The sequence below is a fragment of the Chrysochloris asiatica genome, unplaced genomic scaffold (assembly GCF_000296735.1).
Source record: "Chrysochloris asiatica unplaced genomic scaffold, ChrAsi1.0 scaffold00053, whole genome shotgun sequence".
NCBI classification, from domain to species: domain Eukaryota; kingdom Metazoa; phylum Chordata; class Mammalia; order Afrosoricida; family Chrysochloridae; genus Chrysochloris; species Chrysochloris asiatica.
Window position 1 is genome coordinate 18074283 of NW_006408571.1, and position 23612 is coordinate 18097894.

Consider the following 23612-nt stretch of genomic DNA (forward strand, 5'->3'; position numbering starts at 1 on the left):
GAGCCCAGTTGTAACACCCCCGACACACACACGTCACTGTGATGCCCCAGCCCAGTTGTAACACCCCCAACACACACACAGAGCCTGACCTCTCACCGGTGCTCCACATCTGTTCTTTCACTGATTGGATTAGTCCTTGTCTTGTTCCTGTCTTTATGAATTAGGCACCAGGGAAATGTTTTGAAAATTACCTTTTCTTCTTTGTGAGAATTTGATGCCATTCACCAGGTATACACTGAGTGCCTTCTTGGGGCCAGCCTTGCCCTCAGCCTGTGCGCCAAGAGGTATCCTCGGGATTGGACCTCTCCTTGAAGTGGCCCATTTTCAAGGGACTGACAAGCACTTGTAAAACTAAGTTTTGAGCCAACGGTCATGACAACAAATTGAGACCTCATGAGGGGCCTGTGGGGCACAGAGATGGGTGCATTCCACCTGAAGATGGGTGGGGAAGGTTTCTCAGAGGAGGTAACCAGAGAACTGGGCCGGCAGGATGAGTAGGGGGCTGAGGATGCAGGGGAGGGTGGTTTATTAAAAGACTGACTATGTGCCTGCACACCTGGGAGAAGTGAGGAAGGAGGGTAGCTGTAGAAAGGTGGGAGTGAACAGACCAGAAAGAAAGTTGGGTGCAGAAGCTATAAGGCTACAGAACAGGTTAACAGCTGCCGGTCAACATGGCTGTCCTTGGAGAATGGCACTGAAAGCCAACTTGTGGAATTTTTTTCTCTTTCTAGGTGGGGGTGGAGGCTGAGGGCTCTGGCCTAGCCTGGGGCTCAGGCTTGGACTTCGGCTCCGGCTCTGGTGATGTGGTGCACAGTGAGGAGCTATTAAGAGTGAGTATGAAGGGTTAAAGGAGCACTCATGGTGTAGTGGGTGAGGCGTTGGGCTGCTAAACACAAGGTTGGTGGTTCAAGCCCACCAGTCCACTCTGTGAGAAAAAGATAAGACTGCCTGCTCTGGTAAAAAGTTAATCTCAGAAACCCTAAGGAGCAGTTCTACTCTGACCTACAGGGGCGCTAGGGTTGGAATTGGATTGATGGCAGTGGGCTTAGTTTGGTGTGATGAAGTAGGTGACCTAGTGTCTGGGATTTCATTCAGGTCCTTCTGGGAGGGGAGGACGTGGGAGTTGGGTCATAGATGAAACTAGATGGGCCAACACTGATGATTACTAAAACCAGTGATGGGTTCATTATACGTTCTTCTCTATGTTTGTATGTTGTTGAAATGTTCCACTTCTACAAACAATGTTTTAAGTAAGTATGAGCTCCATGCTCATTCTCAGGACCCTGACAGCCTTGTGGAGTGGGCTGTTCCTCCACAGCCTTCAGCAAGAGGACACTTGACGGCACTTCTCCTCTCGTTCCTTATACACCAGAGAGACTGGGCCGCATTTCACACTTCAGGTCCTGACCTTCCTTGAAATCGCACCCTGAGCCTCCACCTCAGTTGCTATCTAACTGTCTCCTTGTCTGTCTGGCTCCCTTTGCCTTCGTTGGCACGTCTAGCCTCCCTGGCTCCTGCCCAAAGCGGGACTCTATGGTTTCTCTCTAAACTAGCCTGCTCTCATCTTCAGCCTTCCTTTGAGCTGACTACCTGTGCCCAGTCCCCTCTAGAAGGCTGTCCTTGAATGTCCTTCTGCCTGATCCTAGAAGGGCTTTGGTCTCTCTGGATGAGTGAATCAGGAGCCAAATGGGGCTTCTCGCTGGCAACAGGAGCCCAGCAAGAGGTCAATGAGACTGGTACATTTCAGGAAGATTTTTAGCAAGGGTTAAAACAATAGGCAGTTTTCATTTGAAGCCCTCAGTTAACCAGAAAACTAAATTATCCAGAGCACCTGAGGATTCTAACTGGATTTTTGTTACAGGCACACATCTAACTGTATACACACAAACATAAAATAATGGGGTCAGAATGCCCTGGATTCAAATATCTGCTCTTGCACTAATTAACCATGTGAGTATGAACCTTGGAGTAAATCACGTCATCTCACAAACCTTAGTGTCCCCATATGCAAAGTGGCAATGCCAATCTTCACCTCTGTTGTAAGGAACTTTGGTAGCGTACTGGTTACAAATCGGGCTGTGAACCTCAAGGTCAGCAGTTCGAAACTACCAGTTGCTCCGCGGGAGAAAGATGAAGATTTCTGCTCCCATAAAGATTTACAGCCTCGGAAACCCTGTACAGGGTCGCTATGGGTCAGAACCAACTCAACGGCACTTAACAACAACAACAACCTCTGTTGTAGGACTCCTGGTGTGGTGCTGTAGGATCAGCACTGGACTGCGAACCACAGGGTCGGCAGTTCAAGCCCACCAGCTGCTTCTTGGAAACTTTATACAGTGTTGTTATGAGTTGGAACTGATTCGACGGCACTTATTAACAAACAACAACCTCCACTGTAAGGAATGGAAAGGGTGCAGAGCACATATGTACTTAGTATATATTTATTTATACCTCCTTTCCCCTACTTTCCATTTCTCATAGTGTCTGTTTTCCAGGGTCCACCAGGCCCCCCAGGCCCACCTGGCTCACCTGGGATTCCAGGAAAACCAGGAGCTGATGTTTTCATGGGACCTCCTGGATCTCCTGGTGAGGATGGAGCGGCTGGTGAACCTGGGCCCCCGGTGAGCATCTGAAGTCTGTTCCCTTTGGCCACAGGGCTTCCTGTTAGTGGGGGAGGTAGTATGGCTTGGAGATCCCCAACCTTGGCTGAGGCTCACACAGGGAAAGAGCAGCTAGCTGATGTTTGTAAACAGAAATCCTCCTCATTGAGTCATGACTAAGATTCATGAGAAGAGGTGCCAAGAAAAATCCGTTACTTTGCTGCTGCATCTAAGTCAGTATCAGAAACACTCACTAGCAGGATCACAGAATCATTGGCCCAGGCTGGGAGACCCTTGGAGACCATCTATTCTAACCGTGCCCAGAGAAGCATCTTCCACCCACAGAGGAGTGACATACACTGTCCAGAGGTGTCCTCACCATGGCCAGACACTGGCCTTCCATGGACCTGGCACAAAGCCTGGGTCCCCCTGGCCTCACCCATTGGGTCCTCCCAACCCTGTGTTCTTTATTCTTACCAGAGATATGGTGAGTTGATTGTTGTTGATATTCTCAGGGCCCAGAGGGAGAGCCTGGACTTGATGGAGCCTCCGGTCTTCCAGGGATGAAAGGGGAAAAGGTAACAGAAGGTGGGAGGTTCCGACACCTGGGAGCCGCTGGGCCTACACATCCTTTCTAACTTGTAGCTCCCCTGTCCTGGCTGCTCATCTCCGTCTCTGGCTCCCATCATCTGGTTCAGTATGCCCAAACCTGGACTGAGCCTCTTCTAGCTCCATTTCTGTGTGTCCCCAGCTTCAGAGACAACACCACTGGGTTCAAAATCAGGACTCTCTCACTCTCCTTCCCACTTCCGTTCTACCAACAGAGCGATCACTGGCCCAGCCCTCCCCACCCCTCATTTTCTCTGCACCCTGCTCAGACTTCACCTTTTCTCAAATTTGGCTCCTCACTGGGGCCCCACTCTCTCTAACCACGGTCCTTCCTTCACTGGGCTGCCCACTTCCTCATCCGGTCAGCAGGCACTGCTCTGTCCACTAGGAAAACATCACTGCCTGAAGGACAAAGCCCTAGCCATGTTTGGAACAAACCATTTGTCATTTGTTCATTCCTCACGTGTGCAGTTTAGTGGCATTAATTGCATCCATCATATTGTATAAGCAACAACATTACTGATTCCCAGCTGTTTCATTACCCTCAGCAGATGCTCAGGGTCTCCAAAGCAGTGAATCCCCTTTTCCTCCACTCTCCCACCCACACCTAGTAACCACTAATAACTTACAAACTGGCCTCAGGTCCCTTCACCATCGGCACTGGCCTGCCTTCCTAGTCCATCTTCCACCCCTCCCTCTGTGACGTCCATGCCTGAAAGCCAGCCCAACCCAAAGTCTCTGGCCTGCTTCTCTTTCCAGCCTCCTGGCTTTTGTGCATAGTTTGATGTTTGGGATGTCCTTTCCCTTTCCCTTTCCTCATTCTCAGATATGTCCTCTGGTAAGCTCTCCACACCAGCTGATGAGTGGAAAATATTCCTCATCCCTTCAGCAGTACAGCACCTACTCTGCTATGGCCCCTTGTAAACCAATGACACTGGTGTGTGCTCCCACCCCAGCAAATAGGAGGCACATGGCCTGTATTCTCAGAGCCCACACAGCCATTATTAGCATTGGATGACTGGGTGACACTTCCCCAGATGCTGAAACATTTTCATCCACCATTCCTGGAGTCTCTGGTGCCTTCATTCTCTGGAGCCCTCCGTCTGGAAGTCCCCAGTTGGGTGTCCCCAGTTTGGGGATGAGGTTGTTATGGCAGCAAAGGGGGCCATGAAGATACAGTGAGCACATGCTAATGATAGAGTCTGGAGTTTAACTGGAATCCTCTGGAGGAGGGTCCCTCCCAACTGGGGTGGGGAATGGAAAGGTCTTCTGTACACCCTCCTGGATGAAAACATGGAAAATGCCAACTGCCTACAGTCATCCTTTTTCACTAGACTGAATCCCCGCCTTCAGTCAGCTCTCAAGGGTGTTGATTTTAATTGAAACAGTAACTTGATTTTCAAGGAAGATCATTTCTCAGAAACAGAAAAAGGAAACAACTGTCAGGCTTTTGAGAACTCATTTTACACATACCCACTGTTTCACTCGAAATTAAATTTTGCAGGAAACATCACAGACCCATGCTCAGCTTATCTGTCCCTCTTACCAGCTTCCTCCCACCTCACTTCTCCTACTTACTAACCAGGTGTTGAACTGAAAACTACCTACACCCACATCCATGGGCAGCCCCCACACAAGTACACTCAGAGACCCAGCTGTGAGCTGTGCTGTAGGGTTTTGCCCCAGGGAGTTGTGGGAGAGAATTGTGCTTGTTGGTGTCTGAAATGTGTCAGTATTCCTAATGTGTTTGTGTACATGATGTTTCCTCAGGAGCCTTAGATGGTGCAAATGGGTAAGCACTCGGCTACAAACCAAAAGGTTTGTGGTAGCCACCAAGGTGTAGTACCTCGGTAGAAAGTCCTGGCAACCTACTTCTGAAAGGTTACAGCCCTGAAAATGCTAAGGATGCAGTTCTACTCTGATATACATGAGGTCACCATGAGTCAGAACCAACCTGATGGCAGCGGGTTTGATTGCTTTGTTTTGAATGATGCTTTCTGGTCAAGTAAAAGCAGACCCTTGAAGGACTCAGAAGTTTGTGTCTTTCCTTCTGAGAGAGCCTGAAGGAAACCTTACACATGACACTGTGAAAAGAAACTAAGGAACTTGATCTAGATGTGTAGGATACAGAAAGCAAATGTGTTTCTCTTTATAACTGAGTGATAAGCCATTGCAGATATGTACCACATTTTACTTATCTAGCTGTCTGTTGATAGGGAGTCAGGTTGTTTCCATCTTTGGGCTGTTGTGAATAGTACCGTCCTGAACATTGGTGAATGTGTACCTAGAATGTGGGACATACACACAATGGAATGTTATTCAGCCATAAAGAGAAATCAAGTCCTGATACACGTTGCAACATGAGTGAATCTTGAAAATAATCATGTTGAGTGAAGTCACAAAGGACAAATGTTATGGGATTTGACTCATAGGAAAGATCTAGAACAAGCAAATGAATACAGATCTAAGGTTATTAGTGGTTACCAACAGTGGGTGGGAAGGACAAAGGAGATAAGGAGGCCCATTGCTTAGGAGACACCAAGCTGCTATTAAGGGCATAGGAAAAAGTTGGGAAGGATAATGGTTCACAACCTGATGCACACAATTACCGTCACTGTAGGATAAACACTGGAGTGCTAACCGCAAGGCCACCTGTCATTCTTGGAAACCCTATACAGGATCCCACACAACAACAACAAATTGCAATTGAGAATAATGTTGAAATAGCAAATGTTCTGTTCCAAATATATTTACTTTAACCAAAAACAAACAATAGTACACACAACAGCACACACGCGTAAGAAAATACATGGGAACGAAAATAAATAATCTCAGGGATGTGTACAACATCAGATCCAGTGACACTCCCATCAGTGGTATTTGCTCTTCAGCTTGCATACCTCCTGTGACAAGGAACTCATTTCTTGCCCAGTCAGTGCCTTCCACCGATGTCTTTCCTCAGGCTTCCATGGAAGCTGCCTCCCTCCTCACTTGCAGGGCACCTAGCCTAGGCTAGGCCAGCATCGAAGTGGACTTTGGGTGCAGCAATTCAATGCACCCCAACCTCAGAGATCAGCGCTCATAGCTGGCTACTTTCTGTGGGACCCACATCCAACCCCCAGATGTTTCCAGAAGAGAATCCTCATCATTCCACACGTCTCCCAGACTCTAGTGGATACATGCACGCTATCGAAGCCCCTTCACTTAGCTCAGAGTAGAGGAAACAGTTCTCCCCTTCATCACGGTGGGGTGGGGAAGGGGACTTCCCTAGCACACTAACATGCGCCAAAGGATCCTTCCCCTGTGTGACTTCTCCCTGGCTTTTACTCTTGAGCAGGCAATGAGCGGATAGTTGAAAAGCAGATTTCGCAGCTTTCAGCATGCCTTGCACAGGGGACTCAGTATCTCAAAGCCAAGCTCCGTGGCTTTGAGATACCACCAACATCAGGACAGAGTCCCAGTTTCATACCTTGTCACTCGAGTCCATAGTCTGCATTTACTTACCTCTGTTGCATGTGCTCATTATACATACATAAGCTCTGATAGCATAGTGGTTACGAATCAGGCTGCGAACAACAAGGTCAGCAGTTTGAAACTACCAGCTGTTCTGTGGGAGAAAGATGAGGCTTTCTGCTCCTGTAAAGATTTACAGCCTAGGAAACCCTGTACGGGGTTGCTATGAGTCAGAACTGACTCCATGGCACATAGCAACAACAACAATAACAAGAGGTAAATAGAGTCCTGTAGTGGCTCTGTGAGATAAAGCACTGGACTGCAAGGTCGGCAGTTCAAACTCACTAGCTGCTCCTTGGAAACCCTATACAGGTGTTCACTATGAGTCAGAACTGACTCAGTGGCACTTAACAACAACCACAACTTCAGATACATATTCACTATACATATGAGATATATATTTGTTATACCTACTTACGAGATATGTGGAGTCCTGGTGTGGCATGGTAGAATAAGCAGTGGACTGTTATGCACAAGGTTGGCAGTTCAAACCTAGCAGCCATCCCTCAGAAACACTATATAGGGTCGCTGTGAGTCAGAACCCACTTGATGTCATTTAACAACAATGAGATATTTGAGTGGCTCTATAGGATAAACACTGGACTGTGAGCCACAAAGTTAGCAGTTCAAGCCCATCAGCCACTGTGCAGCAGAAAAATGAGGTTTCCTGCTCCCACAAGGATTGACAGCCTCAGAAACCCTATACAGTGTCACTGGGACACCATGAGCTATATATTGATTACACATATATATGACTTAGATTTTCATTAACTTTTTCTTTTTTGTTTTCAGGGAGCAAGAGGGCCTAATGGCTCAATTGGCAAAAAGGTAAAAAAAAAAAAAAAAAAAAAATTTAAAATAAAGGTTTCTTTTTCTTCCTCTCCTTCCTTTCTTCATTGTTGTTGTTGCTAGGTGCCATTATAATGACCCTATGTCCAACAGAACAAAACACTGTTTGGTCCCGTGCCATTCTCACAATTGTTCCATTTGAGCTCGTTGTTGCAGCCACTGAGTCAGTCCAGCTAGTTGAAAGTCTTCCTCTTTTTCACTGACCGTCACTTAACCAAGCCTGATGTTCTGCTCCAGGGACTGGTCCCTCCTCCCTCATGTTCAGAGTACCATTGATAAAATCTTGTCATCCTCCCATCTACAGAGCATTGGGCTGTATCTCTCCCAAGACAGATCTGTTGGTTTGCCTGCGGTTCACGGTGCTTTCAATCTTCCTAGACAGCACCTTTCTTTCTTTCACTGTAACTGGACTGTTGGGCTGGACTGTTGAATGTATCCATGTCATGGGGCAGAGAAATCCATCTCAATGGAACTTGGCAGGGGAGGCCTAGCAACTGGGGGTAAATTCCCTTCGAGGTTTTCTCCTATCTCACCCTCTCCCCACAAGTGCATTCAGATGCTCCAAGCAGCTTCTTTCCAAGAGAAATGCCAATTAGCAAGACAGCTGCTCTGTACCCTGAAGCAGCACCAAGCAGGGAATTCATCAACCTAATTAAGTTCAAAGAATGCCTCTCTGACTCAGGCGAGCACTCTTCTCCTGCAAGTGAATGCAGGACTGGGTCATCAACTTGTCCTCTTTCTTGCAGGGTGATCCCGGAAACAGAGGCTTACCAGGCCCCCCGGGCAAGAACGGACAAGTTGGCACCCCAGGACTCATGGGTCCCCCAGGACCACCTGGACCACCTGGCCCCCCTGGCCCTGGATGTGATGTCGGACTTGGATTTGAGGTCATTACCCCCTCTCTGTGGTTACAAAACCATGTACAGTAACGGCTACTGGAGAGGAGGCTGGTCCTAGGGTGGGCCTGCACTCATCCTCCTCTGGGATCCCAGCTCCCAACACCACACCTGGCACAGGTAGATCCCAGGACATGGTGCCTGTTGCTGAAGTTGTCATTCTTTCTTCTTTCATAGGATAGTGAAGGCTCTGGAAACATCAGGCTGTTGAACGAACCCAGAATCTCCCGACCAACAGTGTCTAGTGTAGGTTGATTTTTGAAACTTTCTCTATGAGGATTTTCCTATTGTCACGCTGGAGTTAGAGACCTCAGGATGGGAGACACATCCCCTTCAGCAGCTGGTCTTCTCACTCTCTGTGGGGTGGCCTTTCCTTCAGACTTTGTTCCCACTGTCTGGGATGCTGTCAGTGGTAATTTAGGGAGAGATGGGGGATATAAATGAGCAAAGTGAATAGAAGAAAACCAAATAATTTGTTGTTGTTATCTTGTGTGTTTGTTTTTCAGGGTCTTAAAGGAGAAAAAGGAGACCAGGGACCCAAGGTGAGATCACAGATCTGAGGTGGGGAGGAGGGGGGCCCAGGGAGTGTGTTTTCAGCCTGGTTCTAGGAGCATTATCCATTTACAGTGGATCTTCTTTTTCTCATTTCTGGAACTAGGGTGACAGGGGAATGGATGGAGTCAGTAATATGGGACCCCCTGGGCCCCGGGGGCCGCCAGGGCGCATCGAGATTTTGCCTAGTGTGAGTATCATCCTGATTGGAGCTTGGTTCATGTAATTTTTGGCCTGGATAAAGGGAAGATGGGAGTCCTGGTGTGGTGCAGTAAGATAAGCACTGAACCTCGGTCTGCTTGAACCGCAAGGAAGGCAGTTTGAACTCCTCAGCCACTCCTTGGAAACCCCAAACAGGATTTCTATGAGTCAGAACTGACTGAGTGGCACTTAACAACAACAACTAAGTGGGAGGAGGTTGAACACAACTTGTCTACTGTTATGCAGAGGCACAGAGTGGGCATGGGTGCCAGGCACTTCTACCAGCCAGCCTCTCTCCTCTCCCTTCCCCTCTTTCATGGTGCTTCCAGAACATTCTTCTGGCTGACACCACATGGGGACAAACTCAAAACTGAGCCAGGAGCATGAGAGGTGTTGAGGCCTTGAGGAAGCCAAATATTGAACAAGTGGAGAAAGAAAATAAAATATCCCAAACACCACCTTTATTACTAAAGGTGAAGTCAAAGGACTTAGCCTATGGGATAGGCAAATGCTCCTGCTCACTGAACCCCATATCCTGCAGACCTGCCCATCCGTCCCTGGACATGCTCTCTGGAGGCAGGTGGATCCCGAAAGAAAGTTAAGTGATGCTGGACTGAGCATACCCGCTTACACTTACGCATACTGTCAATCAGATACACTACTACCACCCAGGAGTGGAGTCAAAGGCCAAGAGAAGTCACTAAATGAAACCCCTTCATGTCAAAGGTGTCAAGTGAAGTGGACAGAGAAGAATCCCTACCCACAGCCTCATCAATAGGGAAGTCAGTAATGTGTGACCATTAAGATGTCTGCAGGACAGGCCTCCCAGAGCAGGACCGCCCACCCCTTCCTTCAGGTCTGTGTTCAGGCCCGTCTCCCCCACATGCTCCCAAGGGTCCTTTCATCCTGAGTTCCAGTGCCTGGCACACAGTGCATGCTACATAACTGTTAGCAGAAAGGAATGTTAGCGGTCATGTAATCTTTTTCAGAATCCACTGGGCGCTACACAGCAACAGCAAACACCCCTGTGTGTACACTCCATATCAGGTCCCATGCTAGGCCCTGTGAGTGCCTAGGTCAAACACAGTCCCCATCTTCCAGAACCCCCCAGTGCAGCAGGAGAGAATGACCATATAGTCCTGTAATGGAGAGGCAAAGAAACATAAATGACCAAATGAGAGAAAAGATGGTTTAAGATATGAGAGATCAAGGAAGGCTTTCTGGAGGAGGTGTCTTGGAGCAGGGACTTGAAAGCTGAGGTTGGCATGTTGTTGTTGTTATATGCCATCAAGTCAGTTCTGACTCATAGCAACCCTGTATGGGGTTTCCAAAGAGCAGCTAGCTGGTGGGTTTGAACCACCAACCTTGTGGTAAGCAGTACAGTGCTAATCCTGCAGTGCCACACCAGGACTCCATGGCATGGACGACAGGAATTCAGGGCCACCCTGAGCCAGACCACAGAGGTAGGAACATGAGGGTGTGTCCAAGGCACAGAAGCTGACTGGCATGGATTGAGTGGTGAGGGATGGAAAGTTGGAATGGCAGCTGGGGCCAGATGGCTGCCCACTTAGTATTAGGACATCACATTTGTGAAAAGTCGTGGCCCTCCTGAGAGAAATGATGTCATACTGGTAGATGCCAAAAAGACAAAAACCTCCAAATAGCTGGAAAAAGAATGACTGAAATAACAACAAAAGGATGATTAAAGCGTATCAAATGTGGGTGAAGATGAGGAGAAATAGGTCCTTTCAGTTGCTTCTGGTGGAAGTGTAAATTGCACAGCCCTCTTGGACAGCTCTTTGGCAGTCTGCTAAAACATGAACTGTCCATAGCCGACAATTTCATGTGGAAAGATTGCCAAGCTATATGCTTGAGTGAAAAAAGTAAGTTGAAGAATAATACATACAGTCTGATGCCATTTAAATAAACTAATCACACACAACATATACAGAAATGTGCAAAACAGCACTACATATTTTCTATGGGAGGGATGTGCGTTTAAATTTTTTAAAAGGAGAATACATTCATAGACTGTGTAATTTAAACATTAATTAAAAGACGAAAGTGATAAGGCGGCTCAGGGCTATTCTAGAAGAAGTGATTCGGGTGGGTGGGCTGATTTAGCTCTGTCCATTCCCTGTCCCGCTGGGTCACTTTAATTAAAGTCTCGCAGTCAGAAACAAGGCTGGACACATGCCATTCTTTGTCCTCATTGTCTGATTTCTTTTTCTCTTTCAGGCTTTAATCAATATCACTCAAGGCTTCATGAATTTCTCTGACATTCCTGAACTCATCGGGCCTCCGGTGTGTATAAAACTGCCCTAGAGTGAGCTTCCTACCCAGCTGCCCCTGTCCCTATTGAAACAGATTGGGCTTGGTTTGGAACCCTGTTAGCTCCTGAAGCTAACATGGGAATGGGAACATAGGAGTGAACTTTGCCGTTTTGGATAGTAACTCACAGGAACCTGGTAATGCTTAGTCGTCAGCCTCCTCAGGGGGATCGAGCACTTCAGAGACAGAGCAGGTGTGCTTGGAATTCAGGACAGTAGTAACAAGCAAACTGAGGTCTGTGCAATGCTTTTGGCCTGCTTTTATTTGCATTACCTCCTTTCACAGGCCAGGAAGAGCCTATCATTATACTAATGGGGATACTGAGGCCTAGGAAGGGAGCATGACTTGCCTTGGCCTTTGGAGCCCCATTTTAAGCGATCAGGCAGCTGACACAGAAGTTCAGTCACATGCTGAAGTCCACAATGTGGGTCCGTGGTTAAGACAGGGCTGAAGAGGAAGGCAGTGTCCTCCTCTAGTCTGTGCCATGGATCCGTGCCTGCTAAGTGGCAACTGGGGATAGAGGAAAGAGCCCTGGTTTGGGTCCCTTGGAGTTCAGCCCCAGCTCCACCACACACTACTTTGAGCCTCGGATTCTCCTCTCTGGCAATATCTCACCAGTCTTTGGGGCAGCTAATAAGAGGTGACAGGTGTGGAGCTGCTTTGTAAACAGAGGCCCTCTGCATAGGCCCACAAGACTTCTCCTTCCATGGCTGAGCAATCCAGGTGTCTGCTGATACCACCAGGCTGGCCCGCGGCCCCATCCTTGTCTAGGGAGGCATTTCTGCAGACATCTGGGAGGCTTCTCTGGAGCCAAGTTGCCATTTGTGTTGCGTGACCTGTGTTTGTGGGCATCTTCTGTCTCCAGGGGGATACCCTTTACTTGATTTTTATGAAAACAATAAAAAATACTCCAATAAGACTTGAAAGCATTTAGCTACAACAACAAAATAAACTAGCCCACAAATCAAAGTCCGTGCACGTAGGGTCTTTGTTTCTACTAAAGTGTGTTGGAGGCTCTGGTGATAGATTGATACTGAAGTAAAACACAGACAAACCTGAAATTGAAGATTGGCATCACTGTTCCATAGTTCCTGGACCCTGCCTGTATTGTTGTATTCACCTGTAATCTTCCTCCCTCTCAGTTTAGACCATAGACATCACTGTTCACTTGGAAAAATCCAAGCCTTCTGCAGGCCCCTCCATCCTGAGTGGTTTCTCATGGTTTTTCCTACTTGGGGGCAGTTCCCTATCAGGGACAATTCTAGTCCTAGCCAGACCCTGTCTTCCTTGTCCCACTGCATACATGTATGTTGTGAAACTTGCCAATATCTCGTTCAAGCCCTCTCCATACTGTGCCAAATCCATAAGCCTTTCATAGCTGCAAAGAGTCCTTGTGGTACAGTGAGTTGGCAGCTCCTGTAAAGTTTAGTCTCAGAAACCCTATGTTGTTGTTGTTGTTAAGTGCTGTGGAGTCGGTTCCGACCCATAGTGACCTTGTATAGGATTTCCGAGGAGCAGCTGGTGAGCTTGAACCGCCAACCTTGCAGCTCAGATGGCTTTGCAGTCTGGCACATTAACCCACAGCACCACGCCAGGACTCCAGAGAAACCCTATGGGGTGGTTGTACTCATCGGGTAACTATGATTCAGAATTGACTTGATGGCATTGGATCCCACCCCAGGTGGAGTGAATTCTGTGTCTCAGGGATTTTCAAATGGGTAGAAGAAGACTTCTGGCTCCTATAAGGAAAAAGAACGGAGTCCTGCAAACATGCCCCCATTTCCACTCCCAAATCACCACCTCATTCACACACACCTTGGCCACACTGCTCAGAGTTAAGGAACATGTTCTAATAAGGATACTTACCAAGGTCCTAAGTGCTGCATCAGAGCCCTGAGAGGTTTCAGACAATGAGCAGCTTCACAGAAGAGGGCTTGGATGAGATATTGACAAGTTTCACAACTATCTGCCATGTAACTCAGAGGAGCCAAGGTTCTGGGTGCCTGAGAAACTTTGGGCTCTGCTCCAACAAGCCATGTGACTAGTGGGCCTCAGAATCCTCCTCTGCACAATGGGCTGTGAGCCTTTATAGGGGAAAATGCTTAGGTCTTTGGAAGGTGCTGGGAGGGAGTAGATCGTGTTCTTGCTGTACCTCTAAAATTTGGCCTACTTTGCCTTTGGTGTATCTCAGGGGCCAGAGGGCATGCCTGGGCTGCCAGGATTTCCAGTAAGTACCGAGTAGCTCTCTTCCATATGTGCCATGGCTTTACTACTTCCATGTCTTTGTTCATTCCATTCCTTCCACCTGGAGTGATGTCGTCCTCCATCTCTGCACACTTAACGTCTAGTGCCATCTTGTTTGTGTTAACCTTCCTTGTTGCCCCTTTCTGAACCTTCTCTTTTTTGAATCCCATAAGGCTTTGGTTTTTTGTTTTGTTTTGTTTTTTCACATCTCCTGTGGTTCTTTTCTGTCTTGAGTTCTGGTTACTTTTGCCTCTTGTCCTTTGTTCTCACCTATAGTGTGAACAGCTTCTGGAAGCTTGGGTCTCTATCCACTGCAGACTCAAGTTGACTTCCTCAAAAAGCAAGTGGATGAGTCAAGCCTTTCAAGTAGATCAAGTCTGTGGAAGTCCCCAAAGGAACAGAGCTCCACAGCTCTATTCTAATAGGCCTGAGGGAGGCAGGAATAAAGAAGTAGTTGCCTGTGTGCTTCACTGTGGTGTGTCCACCACACAAGATGAAAATGCATTTCTTTGTAAAAAGTTTTATCTAAAAGTTGGAGCCTTTGCTTAGGTCCACCTACCTGGCTCCAGGTTTCTTTTAGGACTTGCAGCATTTCTTTAAGATACAGAATGAGTGGTTCTGGGGCTCCCTCTGAAAGATCTAATGCCAACAGGTGACAGCTTCTGCTTCCGGAAAACAATGAAGAAGATGGATCAAAAGTATAATAGAAATTGGTTCTTGATTGTGGAATTATGAGTGATTTTTTTTTTCTGTTTCTTTATGCTTTTTTGTACATGGGCCATTTACTAAAGGACCCTATCTTATGATGTTGCTAAAAATCCATGTGAACTAGATATTCAAGGACAGAGAAGAAAGGCAGCCACTGAGAAGGCCCCAGGGTTAGGAAGTGAGGAGGTTAGGTTTCTGGGCTCCAGCTTCAACCCCAGCTTGACGCCCCATGACCTGGAGCATGTTCCCCAGGCTCCTTTAGGGTCATTGCAGGGTGCTAGGAGAGGGTGAAGCAGATTCCAGACCCCAGCTTTCCAATAAGGGACGCTCCCATTTGACCTCCTTTGTATACTGGGGTTCCATAAAAGAATTTATCTGAACAAAAAATAAACACAGAGTTTCATTATGAAAAAAAAATAACAGATATCTGAAAGCCACTGTTCTGGTGGGTAACTCACCCTTTATCCCAAGAGATGAGATAGGAACTTGTGAAAAGTTAAATTGCAGGGAAGTGTTGAAATATCTTTTTAGGGGCAGAAGACCTTGCTGTGTGAGTCACTGTTGCAGACATTTAGTGTCTGTTGGAGCTGAGGTCATGACCAGGAATCTAAAAGTATGCACTTTTGGGCTCTGCCGAGAGGGAGATGAGCATTCTTGGCAGGGTAGTGGGCAGAACAGGGGGTTCAGAGGAAAGAAATCACTCCTGGTGGTATGAGGTAGAACACAAGATGAGGTGTGCAGGCCTGGCTGGGGTGGGTTTGGGATGTCAGGCTAAGATGCTTGGACTGTGAGGATCCAGCAAAGGAGAAGGAGTCCAGGGAGATGAATGGGCTGGGGCTGCAGAATGGCCTGGAAGAGCCCTGTGAGCTGAGGCCGCAAAAGCAGGTCAGAGGTTGTTTCAGTAGCACCCGCATGTGAAGGGATGGAGGTTCCCCAGAGAAGTTCTGAGCCATCTACCAGACTACAACTCTAGACCACTCAAGAAAATGCTGTGGCACATTGTGCCTTCCACCTAACTGAAGAAAGATAATCTCTGCTCTTCTACTTTTTGAAAATAATTATAACATTATTTCTAATTGATTGAAGCATTTTAATCTTAACAAACAGAAACCAAAAAACCCTCCAACAATTCCTTCTAGGGCCCTAGAGGACCAAAAGGGGACACTGGTATACCTGGATTTCCAGGACTCAAAGGAGAACAGGTAAGAGAGACACAGGTATCTGAGTGGAACTGTGTTCCAGAATTTGCTAACCATTTCAAATGAACTGAAAGTAATTGTGAAGACTTTCTTGTGCTACTATTCATTAAGTTGCAGTCTGGGTGTTGTGCTGCAGGGTAATGCACTGGACTATAAAGTTGGTTTGAACTGCAAGGTTGGAGGTTCAAATTCACCAACTGCTCCTGGCAAACCCTATACAGGGTCACTATGAGTTGGAACTGACTCAACCACACTTAACAACAATTGCCTGTTTATGAAGTTGGCACAGGACTTGGGTGGTGTTTCATTCTGTTGTTTATAGGGTCTCTGTGGGTCGGAACTGATTCAACTGCACCTAACAACAACAAAACTGCCTGTTGGGGATCCCAGTTAGAATATACACACTCTGAGAGAAGGCTTCATGCTAGTGTCTCTTATATAACTCCAGGGCTTAATCAAGCATGACACACAAATGGCCTCAAAAATATACATTGAATGAGAGAATATATCATTAGTGAATGACATCAATGGTAATTCTTAGAAATTACACATTGGGGCACTTGGGTTGAATGGCAATCTTGGCCCACAATCTTTGGAAATAGTATTTAGCATGCAGAGCACTCCCTATGAGCTCTCACGGACTCCATTTGTACCTTTCCACACGCACCTCTTGAATTGACTTCGCAGATTTTTATAGAAGGTGCTGTTTACAAACATATTAAAGACTTGAAGTTTTATATTCATTCATTCATCCATTTACTCATCCAGCTATCCATCTGTCTACTGGTGTGGCACTGCAGGATAAGCATTGGACTGCTAACCACCAAGTTGGAGATTCAAATCCATCAGCTACTCCTTGGAAACCCTATACGGGGCCATTATGAGTCAGAACCAACTCAGCACTTGATGACAACACTGATTCCCTGAAGTGTACTAGCCAATTTCTGTCTAAGGCACGCCCATTGCATCTAGTCAAATCCAGCTCACAGCAACCCTTTAGGAAAGAGTAGAACTGGCCCATAGTGTTTCCAAGGTTGTCATCTTTACAGATGCAGATTGACACATCTGTCTCCCATGGAGTGGCTGGTGGGTTCAAACAGTCACCTTTTTGGTTAACAGCCAAGCACTTTACCACTGTGCCACTAGGACTTCTTATACTAGGCAGAGTTATTCTTGTTAAATGTTGTCAAGTCGGTTCTAAATCATTGTGGCCCCATGTAGGGTTTCCGAGGAGTGATGATTAGGTTTGAAATGCTGACGCTGTCGTTAGCAGTCCAGTGATTATCCTACAATGCCATACGAGGATCCCATACTAGGTATTGGTGGTGGTGGTTATGTGCTGCTGGTAGTTTCAAACTTCTGACCCTGAGGTTTGCAGCCCGATTCATAACCACTATACTAACAGAGCTCCTATACTAGGTATTAGGGATGCAGAAATAATATATAAGAAGTAGATATGCCAAGATCCAACAAGGAGTATGGTCATTGTGTGATGGAGGCTGTGAAAGCCAGTCAGATCACTGCAAGGAAAGTCTGGGGAATCCAAGAGGGTGGGTGTGCTTTCCTAGAGAAGGGAGCATAAGACTTCTGCCCTTTCCCTTTCCTCCCACCATTCTGCCAGTGTCCCCCAAGGAGGGGCCGACAGTTCCAATGTCTGCTGGGCTACAGTTCCAGCAGATGGAAGACTCAATGTGCTAGGCAAAGGGGCCTGTGTTTGGTGCTGCCTGGGGATGACATCTTGGGATGCTTTTGTGGCCATAGGGCTGAGGAGACAGTACTGGCCAGGGCAGCTCTAGCTTGGGAGGAGGCCCAGGATGTCTCTTATGAAAGCATAAGTGGCTCTTGCTTTAGATGCACTGTTTCTCATGTGGTGCGGTCAAATGGACCTAGAGGGACCTACCTGTGTGCCGCCCACCACTAACCTGCCACCATGAAAGACAGCTCTGCTCCGGCCATCTCAGCACATGTGCTTTCTCTCGCTCTGCCTCTAATGCTTTTGTGCTTGCTGCTTCTTACTGCTGGCGTGCTCAGGACTCCCTTCCTCACCAGCGGAGTGGTAAGATCTGGGTATCTAGTGTGGCCTTTAGGGGATGAAGCAGGATTGGTTGGCTGCTCTGATGACTTTGGTACTACTGTCTTGGATGGCTCCCAGTCCTGCTGAAAGGAATCTTCATTGTGGACCAGCTCCTCAAGGGCCCACACTAAAGTTTGGGACCCAAGTCTGAGTGATATAAATGGCTTCTCTCCCTGGCCTTGCTCTCTGGTTACATATTTTCTCAGATGACTCTACTGAAGCTACCATTCAGAGCAGGGCCCTGTATTCCTGCCGCCAGCCAGCCCACCTCTCCCATTTCCCACTGCCTGGCGGAGTGAGTAGTGCACAGGGGAACAAAGTTCCATGTGGAGACAGGGAGCACCTACATGGAGAGAGGCCTTGGTGTTTAGACCTCCTTTCCTTTCCCAGTTTCAGTTGTTTAAACAAGAATAAAGAATTCTTGGTAGGGGAAGACCTCAAGTTGAGTTGTTAGGAATGTGAGCCACCAAATATATTTCTTTGGAAAGAAGAAGTTTGTGGAGGGGTGTTGTCTAAGAAAGGGTGGAGAGGACCATGTTGGGACTGGATCTGGAAGGGTGGGAGGGAGCCATGTAGGGACTCGGAAGACCATGGACAGAAACTCTGACGTGCATGGAGGGAGTAGTTTGGAGGACCTCAGTCAGCTAGGCAATTGTCTGTCTGCTGTAGTGGAGGGGATATCTAAACAATGGGGTTGGGTGGGTGGGGTGAAGGCAAGAGAAATCAGGGCTGTAGAAGGTGTGAAGCCCTAGTGACGGGCTGGACGAGGTGGCGAGGAGACTAAACCTCACTGAAAGGTTCTCTGAATTGCAGGGTGAGAAAGGAGAGCCGGGCGCCATCTTGACTGGGGACGTTCCTGTAGAAAGACTGAAGGGGAGAAAGGTAACTGTGTCACCAGACCCTGAGGGCATGCATCTGCTTTGGCTTCCCATCTCCTTTCTGCCTCAAGTAGTGTTCGTCTCTGTTTTAGGGTGAACCTGGAACACACGGAACCCCTGGGCCAATGGTAAGGAGACTGACTGTTTCTAGCTGGGTCTGGACTGGGACCCAAAGCATTTGGCACACTTGGCCCTGTTGGAGTTCCCCATCCCAGTTGTATGGTACAATGTGCAGACCTAGCTGAAGGAGTGTGTGGGCCCAGACCCCAGATGGAGCATCCTCTGGGAAGAGGTGTACCTTCCGTGGCGGTTTAGGCTAAGTAATGTACATCCTTGACCCGGAGGGCATGAGGGGTCTTGCAGAGGCTGGAGGAAGGAGTGGCTTTAGAAGCATGTGGGTCCAGGCAGCTACACTGGAAGAGGCTATGCCCAGAGATCAAGACTTCAGCGGGGAGACAGGGATGCCAGGACAAGACTTTAGTCCTTAGGGGCAGGGAGCAGCAAGGCTGCAACCAATTCCTGAAGTGAGGTCTCAGGCACGGCTGGTGTGAGGGCTGAGAAAGGGGATGTGTCATTCAGAATGGGGGTCATGTGAGCCTGGGGGCATGAAACCAGGGCCTTGATCCACATGTTCTGAGCAGGCCTAGCACAAGCCTACCTGGGAGCTGAAACTGAGCAACTGACTTCATACTCCTTAGTTTTGGTCCTGATAAGAGAGTTCCAGGGTCTGGAAGGGGGTAGAATCAGCAGGAGGGTGGGACGTGGTGAAGAGAGAAGCACGGAGACAAAGAGCCAGGCTGGTGGTTCCATCCATCCGTCCTCCTCCTACTCGTGGTTCAACATCACCACTGCCCAAATAGGCAAGCAGGGGAGGGAGTCCCGTCTCCACAGACCTTGAGTTTTTCAATTCTTCCCTAATCCTGTATTTGTTCTGCCCGTAGGGCCCCAAAGGACCACCGGGACATAAAGGAGAATTTGGCCTCCCCGGACGGCCTGTACGTATCAGTGTCTTCAGATGGGATGCAAAGGAAGGCTGTGTGGGTCAGGCTGACCAGTGAGCAATGGGTTTGCTAAATTGTCTCATGTGGGTTTCAGGGTCGCCCAGGACTAAATGGCCTTAAGGGTGCCAAAGGAGATCGAGGGGTCCTGATGCCGGTAAGTGCCACAACCACAGCCCCCACCCCCCACCCCCAGCCTTTGGTGGAGCTGGGGAGTGGGGGGGCTCTGTACACGGAGGGAAAGAGGGGAAGTCCGATGAATGGGTTGTCAACTGAATGTTCAGGAATGTTTTCCTTCCTTCACCATTGCCACCTGCATAGATCCTCTGTCCCAGCCCAGCTGTCTGCTCACTCTCAGGAGGGTCTCTCACCTAAAGCAGCTTCAGGAAGCATGAGCTTCCCCATCCAGACCCAAGAGGGTGGTGGAAATGGGCCCTGGGTGTAGTTAGGAAATCTGGTTTCAAATCCCAAGTCTTCTGACTCTAGTGATAAAATGCCCCCTCTGGCCTCCTTTGAACTTCCCAGGAACTTCACACATCAGAAGTGATTCAGTAAAATGTTTGTGAGTGAATATCAAAGGCACATCAACTATTTAGGCAGGGCCTCACAGGAAGGCAGCCCATTGGGATGTCAGCAGGTATAGGGTCTAGAAGAAGGAAAGCCGTGTTTAATAAGCACCTACTATGTCCCATGCACTGTGTAAAGTGCTTTTAAAGGCACTTAGTCTTGGTAATAACTACCCTATGAGACACTCTGTGGGATCCTTATTTACACAAGAGAAAGGGGGACATGCAAAAGTTAATTCGTCCTGTTATATGGCCCGAATTCAAGAAATATTGTTTCCTCTTCAAACCCACACACAGATTCTTTAATCTGGGGTGATCAATACAGCTTCTACATGGGACCCACTCCTCCTGCAGCAAGGGTCTGCTGGGGCTCCAGGTTTGAAAGTGAAAAAATGCATGGTATTGAGGCCAGAGTGACCCAGTCTTAAAAATGACTCTGGTATCTCATAGGAGTGAACTATTTTGCATTGGTTCAGCAGGCTCTCATGCAGTGCATCATGTGAGGGGACCGCGTGCTCACCCATATCCACACTCAGGACAGCCGACTGAGAGTCAGCACAGTATCAACTGTGTACTGTTTTGGGAGCCAAAAGCTGGCTTCCAACCTCAGTTCTGCTGTAAGCTGCCGTGTGCCATTTGAGCACATCGCTTCCCCACTCTGAACTTCATGATCTGCTTTTGTAAAGCAGGATTCTCCCTGTATCACGATATAGTCGGGAAATCTGTAAAGGGGACTGCTCTACCCAAGGAAGATGTTAGTCGGGTTTGGTGGACCCTACTTTCCTCCTTGTGCCCCCAAGTCCTGAGTCTGCCGCCGCTGCACTGACACCACCTGCACTTTCTTTCCTCAGGGCCCACCTGGCTTACCTGGCCCACCAGGTCCCCCGGGACCACCTGGAGCTGTGGTTAACATCAAAGGAGTAAGTAGGGGTAGAGGCCCTTGAGTCCAGAAGCACGGAATGGCTGCTGGACTCCGAAACTGGAGACTGGTGTCCTGTGGTCCGGTGGACTGATGGCTCATCTCTCTTGTTCTCACTGTCCACAGGCTGTTTTCCCAGTACCTGCCCGGCCACACTGCAAAATGCCAGTAAGTCGATGTTTAGTCACTGTCTTGAAGAGCAACTCGGAGAAAAAGATCAATCTTTGTTTTGGCCCCTTCTCTCCATGAATGTCCTCTGGGATGTCTTCTAGCACCTTCATATTGTGTTTAAGGGATGAGAAGCTTTTAGATCATGCCCAGTGGCAGTGAAACATCCTGGATCTTCTGCGTAGGCATGCAGCCAGCAGGCATCTTCTAAAGTAATTGAAAAGACAAGACCTTTTCTTATTGTAGGTACATTGGCCTCAGGCTTGGAACAATACAAAAGAGGGCGCTTAAAAATACAGATGAGAATGACAGCCGCAACAACAAAACTTTTAAAATGTAGAAAGTCATGTCTCCCAGTGGTCTTTGCAGTGACTGAAGTCTACCAATGACTCTATCATCATGTTACATGACTCTGAGAGGATGGAGTGGCTGCTCCCATGGTAGACTGAGGGAGCAGACTGTCACTCAGAGAAGCTAACTGACTTGTCTGAGGTCACCCAGTGAGGACATGAGAGAGCCAGGGCCAGCTCCTGGGCCTCCTGACCATCCAGCAGATACAGACACTCTGTAGTAGAAGGGTCTTCCGGATAGTCAGTGTAATAGACCCCACATTTTCACTCTGATTAAGAGAGTCCCATTTCTGTGAAAAAACCCTGGGAAGATGGGCCTCTCTCTGCACAGGCCTTCATCATGGACCATTCACCCAATAAATATTCTTGCACACCAGCCCGGCACCAGATCAACACTGGAACTACAAGGACAACAGTTCAAACCCACCAGCTGCTCCTTGGAAATCCTATACAGGGTCACTATGGGTTGGAACAGACTCGACAGCATTTAGCAACAGCAATAACCCACCCGGGGCTAAATCCTCCTTGGCCCTGGGGACACGGGATTGAACTAGCCAGGCATGGTGTTTACTCCTGGGAGCTTACAAATGACACTTTGGAAGATCCCTTGACGTGGGGTCATAGCTGATGTTTGTCAGAGGTAGTGACGAGGCTTGAGTCAGAGACTTCTAGATGACGCAGTGTGACTGCATGTTTGCCTAGACATCTGTCCACAGCTGACCTGTGAGGCACCGATCTTCACCCTGGGCCCAGAAACGCTGACCTGGAGGGCAGGGGACAAAGCATTTTAGGAGCTTGCCTAGCTGGAGACCATGGCACCTGGGGCATGGGTGTTTGATGACCAGCTTTCCAAGTGAACATTTTGAAAACGAAATGCTTCATTTGACATCCGGCATTTCTTATCAACCTTCTTCTGCCAGCTGCTTCCAACACCACAGCAATAGACAGTTCAGGTCTGGGGTGGAGGAACTTACCAGCAGAGCTGCACGATACCAGCTTGGTGCTGCAGCCTTCATTGTTAACCTAGAAATCGTTTCCTGGAAAGCTCTTACACACTCTATCTTTTCTTGGTGACCCTCATCCCATAAGAACAGAAGGCTCTTGGTGCTCCAGGGATCACTTTACTCATAAAAAGGGGCTGCAGAAAGTTCATGGGGGAAATTCCATTACCATTTCATTCCATTTTTCCACTAACTTTTTGGAGCCTCCTCGTATAAGCAGGGTTGCAGGTGGTTCTGTTTTAATAAATACGGAAATGGAGAAAACATGGGGAAGGTGTGTTCTCTAGAAAAGCTGGGACTCCATATTCTTAACACTTTATGGGAGTCCAGAATAGCACCCCAAATCTGACGATAGCCCCTTACAAATTACCAATACACCTACTCCTTCAGTTCATTATGATACACAAAAGCAGAGCTACCAGCTGGCCCAGCTTCATGGCTGGTACATCACTGGGACACGTGACCCCTCACACGAATCAGTCCTAATTGGTAAGTAAGGAATCCAAGGATGCTCACTGTTAGCCAGGACAGCCTTGCTAGGCTTTGTTGTCTTACAGCATTGAGCTTCCTCTGTGCTGAGGTATTGGTCAGCAGGAGCCACTTCTGTGTACTCCAGCCCAGCTACCTGATGGGTCTCCCAGCTGAAGGCCTACAATACCTGTACATCAAGGGCTGCTAGTGGCAGAGAAGGGGACCCTCTGACATCCTGGGGCTCCAGAACCAAAGGAAGGCCTGCTTCCATGACATTTCCCATCCTGCCTCCCACCCAGGACAGTGGATACATGAATATGTAAACACCAGGGAAGGGTTTGTGATATCTGACCTTCCCTTTTTCTCTCTTCAGGTGGACACCACTCAGCTTGGGAATTCAGAACTCATCACCTTCCATGGTACACGAGCCCTTCTTCACCTTAGTTTTCTCGGGGACATTTTCTGGGGAAGGTGGTTTCCATTTG

The 23612-nt window shown here is 48.0% G+C and overlaps 1 protein-coding gene across 1 annotated transcript in view; it reads left to right on the forward strand.

Moving 5' to 3' along the window:
• The window catches only part of COL15A1 (collagen, type XV, alpha 1), a 73427-nt gene that overhangs the window by 33827 nt on the left and 15988 nt on the right, over window positions 1-23612 (forward strand). Inside the window, exons 10-27 of the mRNA XM_006863193.1 lie at window positions 732-830; window positions 2496-2621; window positions 3116-3178; window positions 7515-7550; window positions 8318-8458; window positions 8645-8713; window positions 8974-9009; window positions 9126-9209; window positions 11459-11524; window positions 13743-13778; window positions 15643-15705; window positions 18590-18658; window positions 18747-18782; window positions 19596-19649; window positions 19750-19809; window positions 21070-21138; window positions 21264-21305; window positions 23501-23546. Coding sequence (XP_006863255.1) covers window positions 732-830; window positions 2496-2621; window positions 3116-3178; window positions 7515-7550; window positions 8318-8458; window positions 8645-8713; window positions 8974-9009; window positions 9126-9209; window positions 11459-11524; window positions 13743-13778; window positions 15643-15705; window positions 18590-18658; window positions 18747-18782; window positions 19596-19649; window positions 19750-19809; window positions 21070-21138; window positions 21264-21305; window positions 23501-23546 — 1195 coding nt within the window. The remainder of the gene's footprint in view (window positions 1-731; window positions 831-2495; window positions 2622-3115; window positions 3179-7514; window positions 7551-8317; window positions 8459-8644; window positions 8714-8973; window positions 9010-9125; window positions 9210-11458; window positions 11525-13742; window positions 13779-15642; window positions 15706-18589; window positions 18659-18746; window positions 18783-19595; window positions 19650-19749; window positions 19810-21069; window positions 21139-21263; window positions 21306-23500; window positions 23547-23612) is intronic.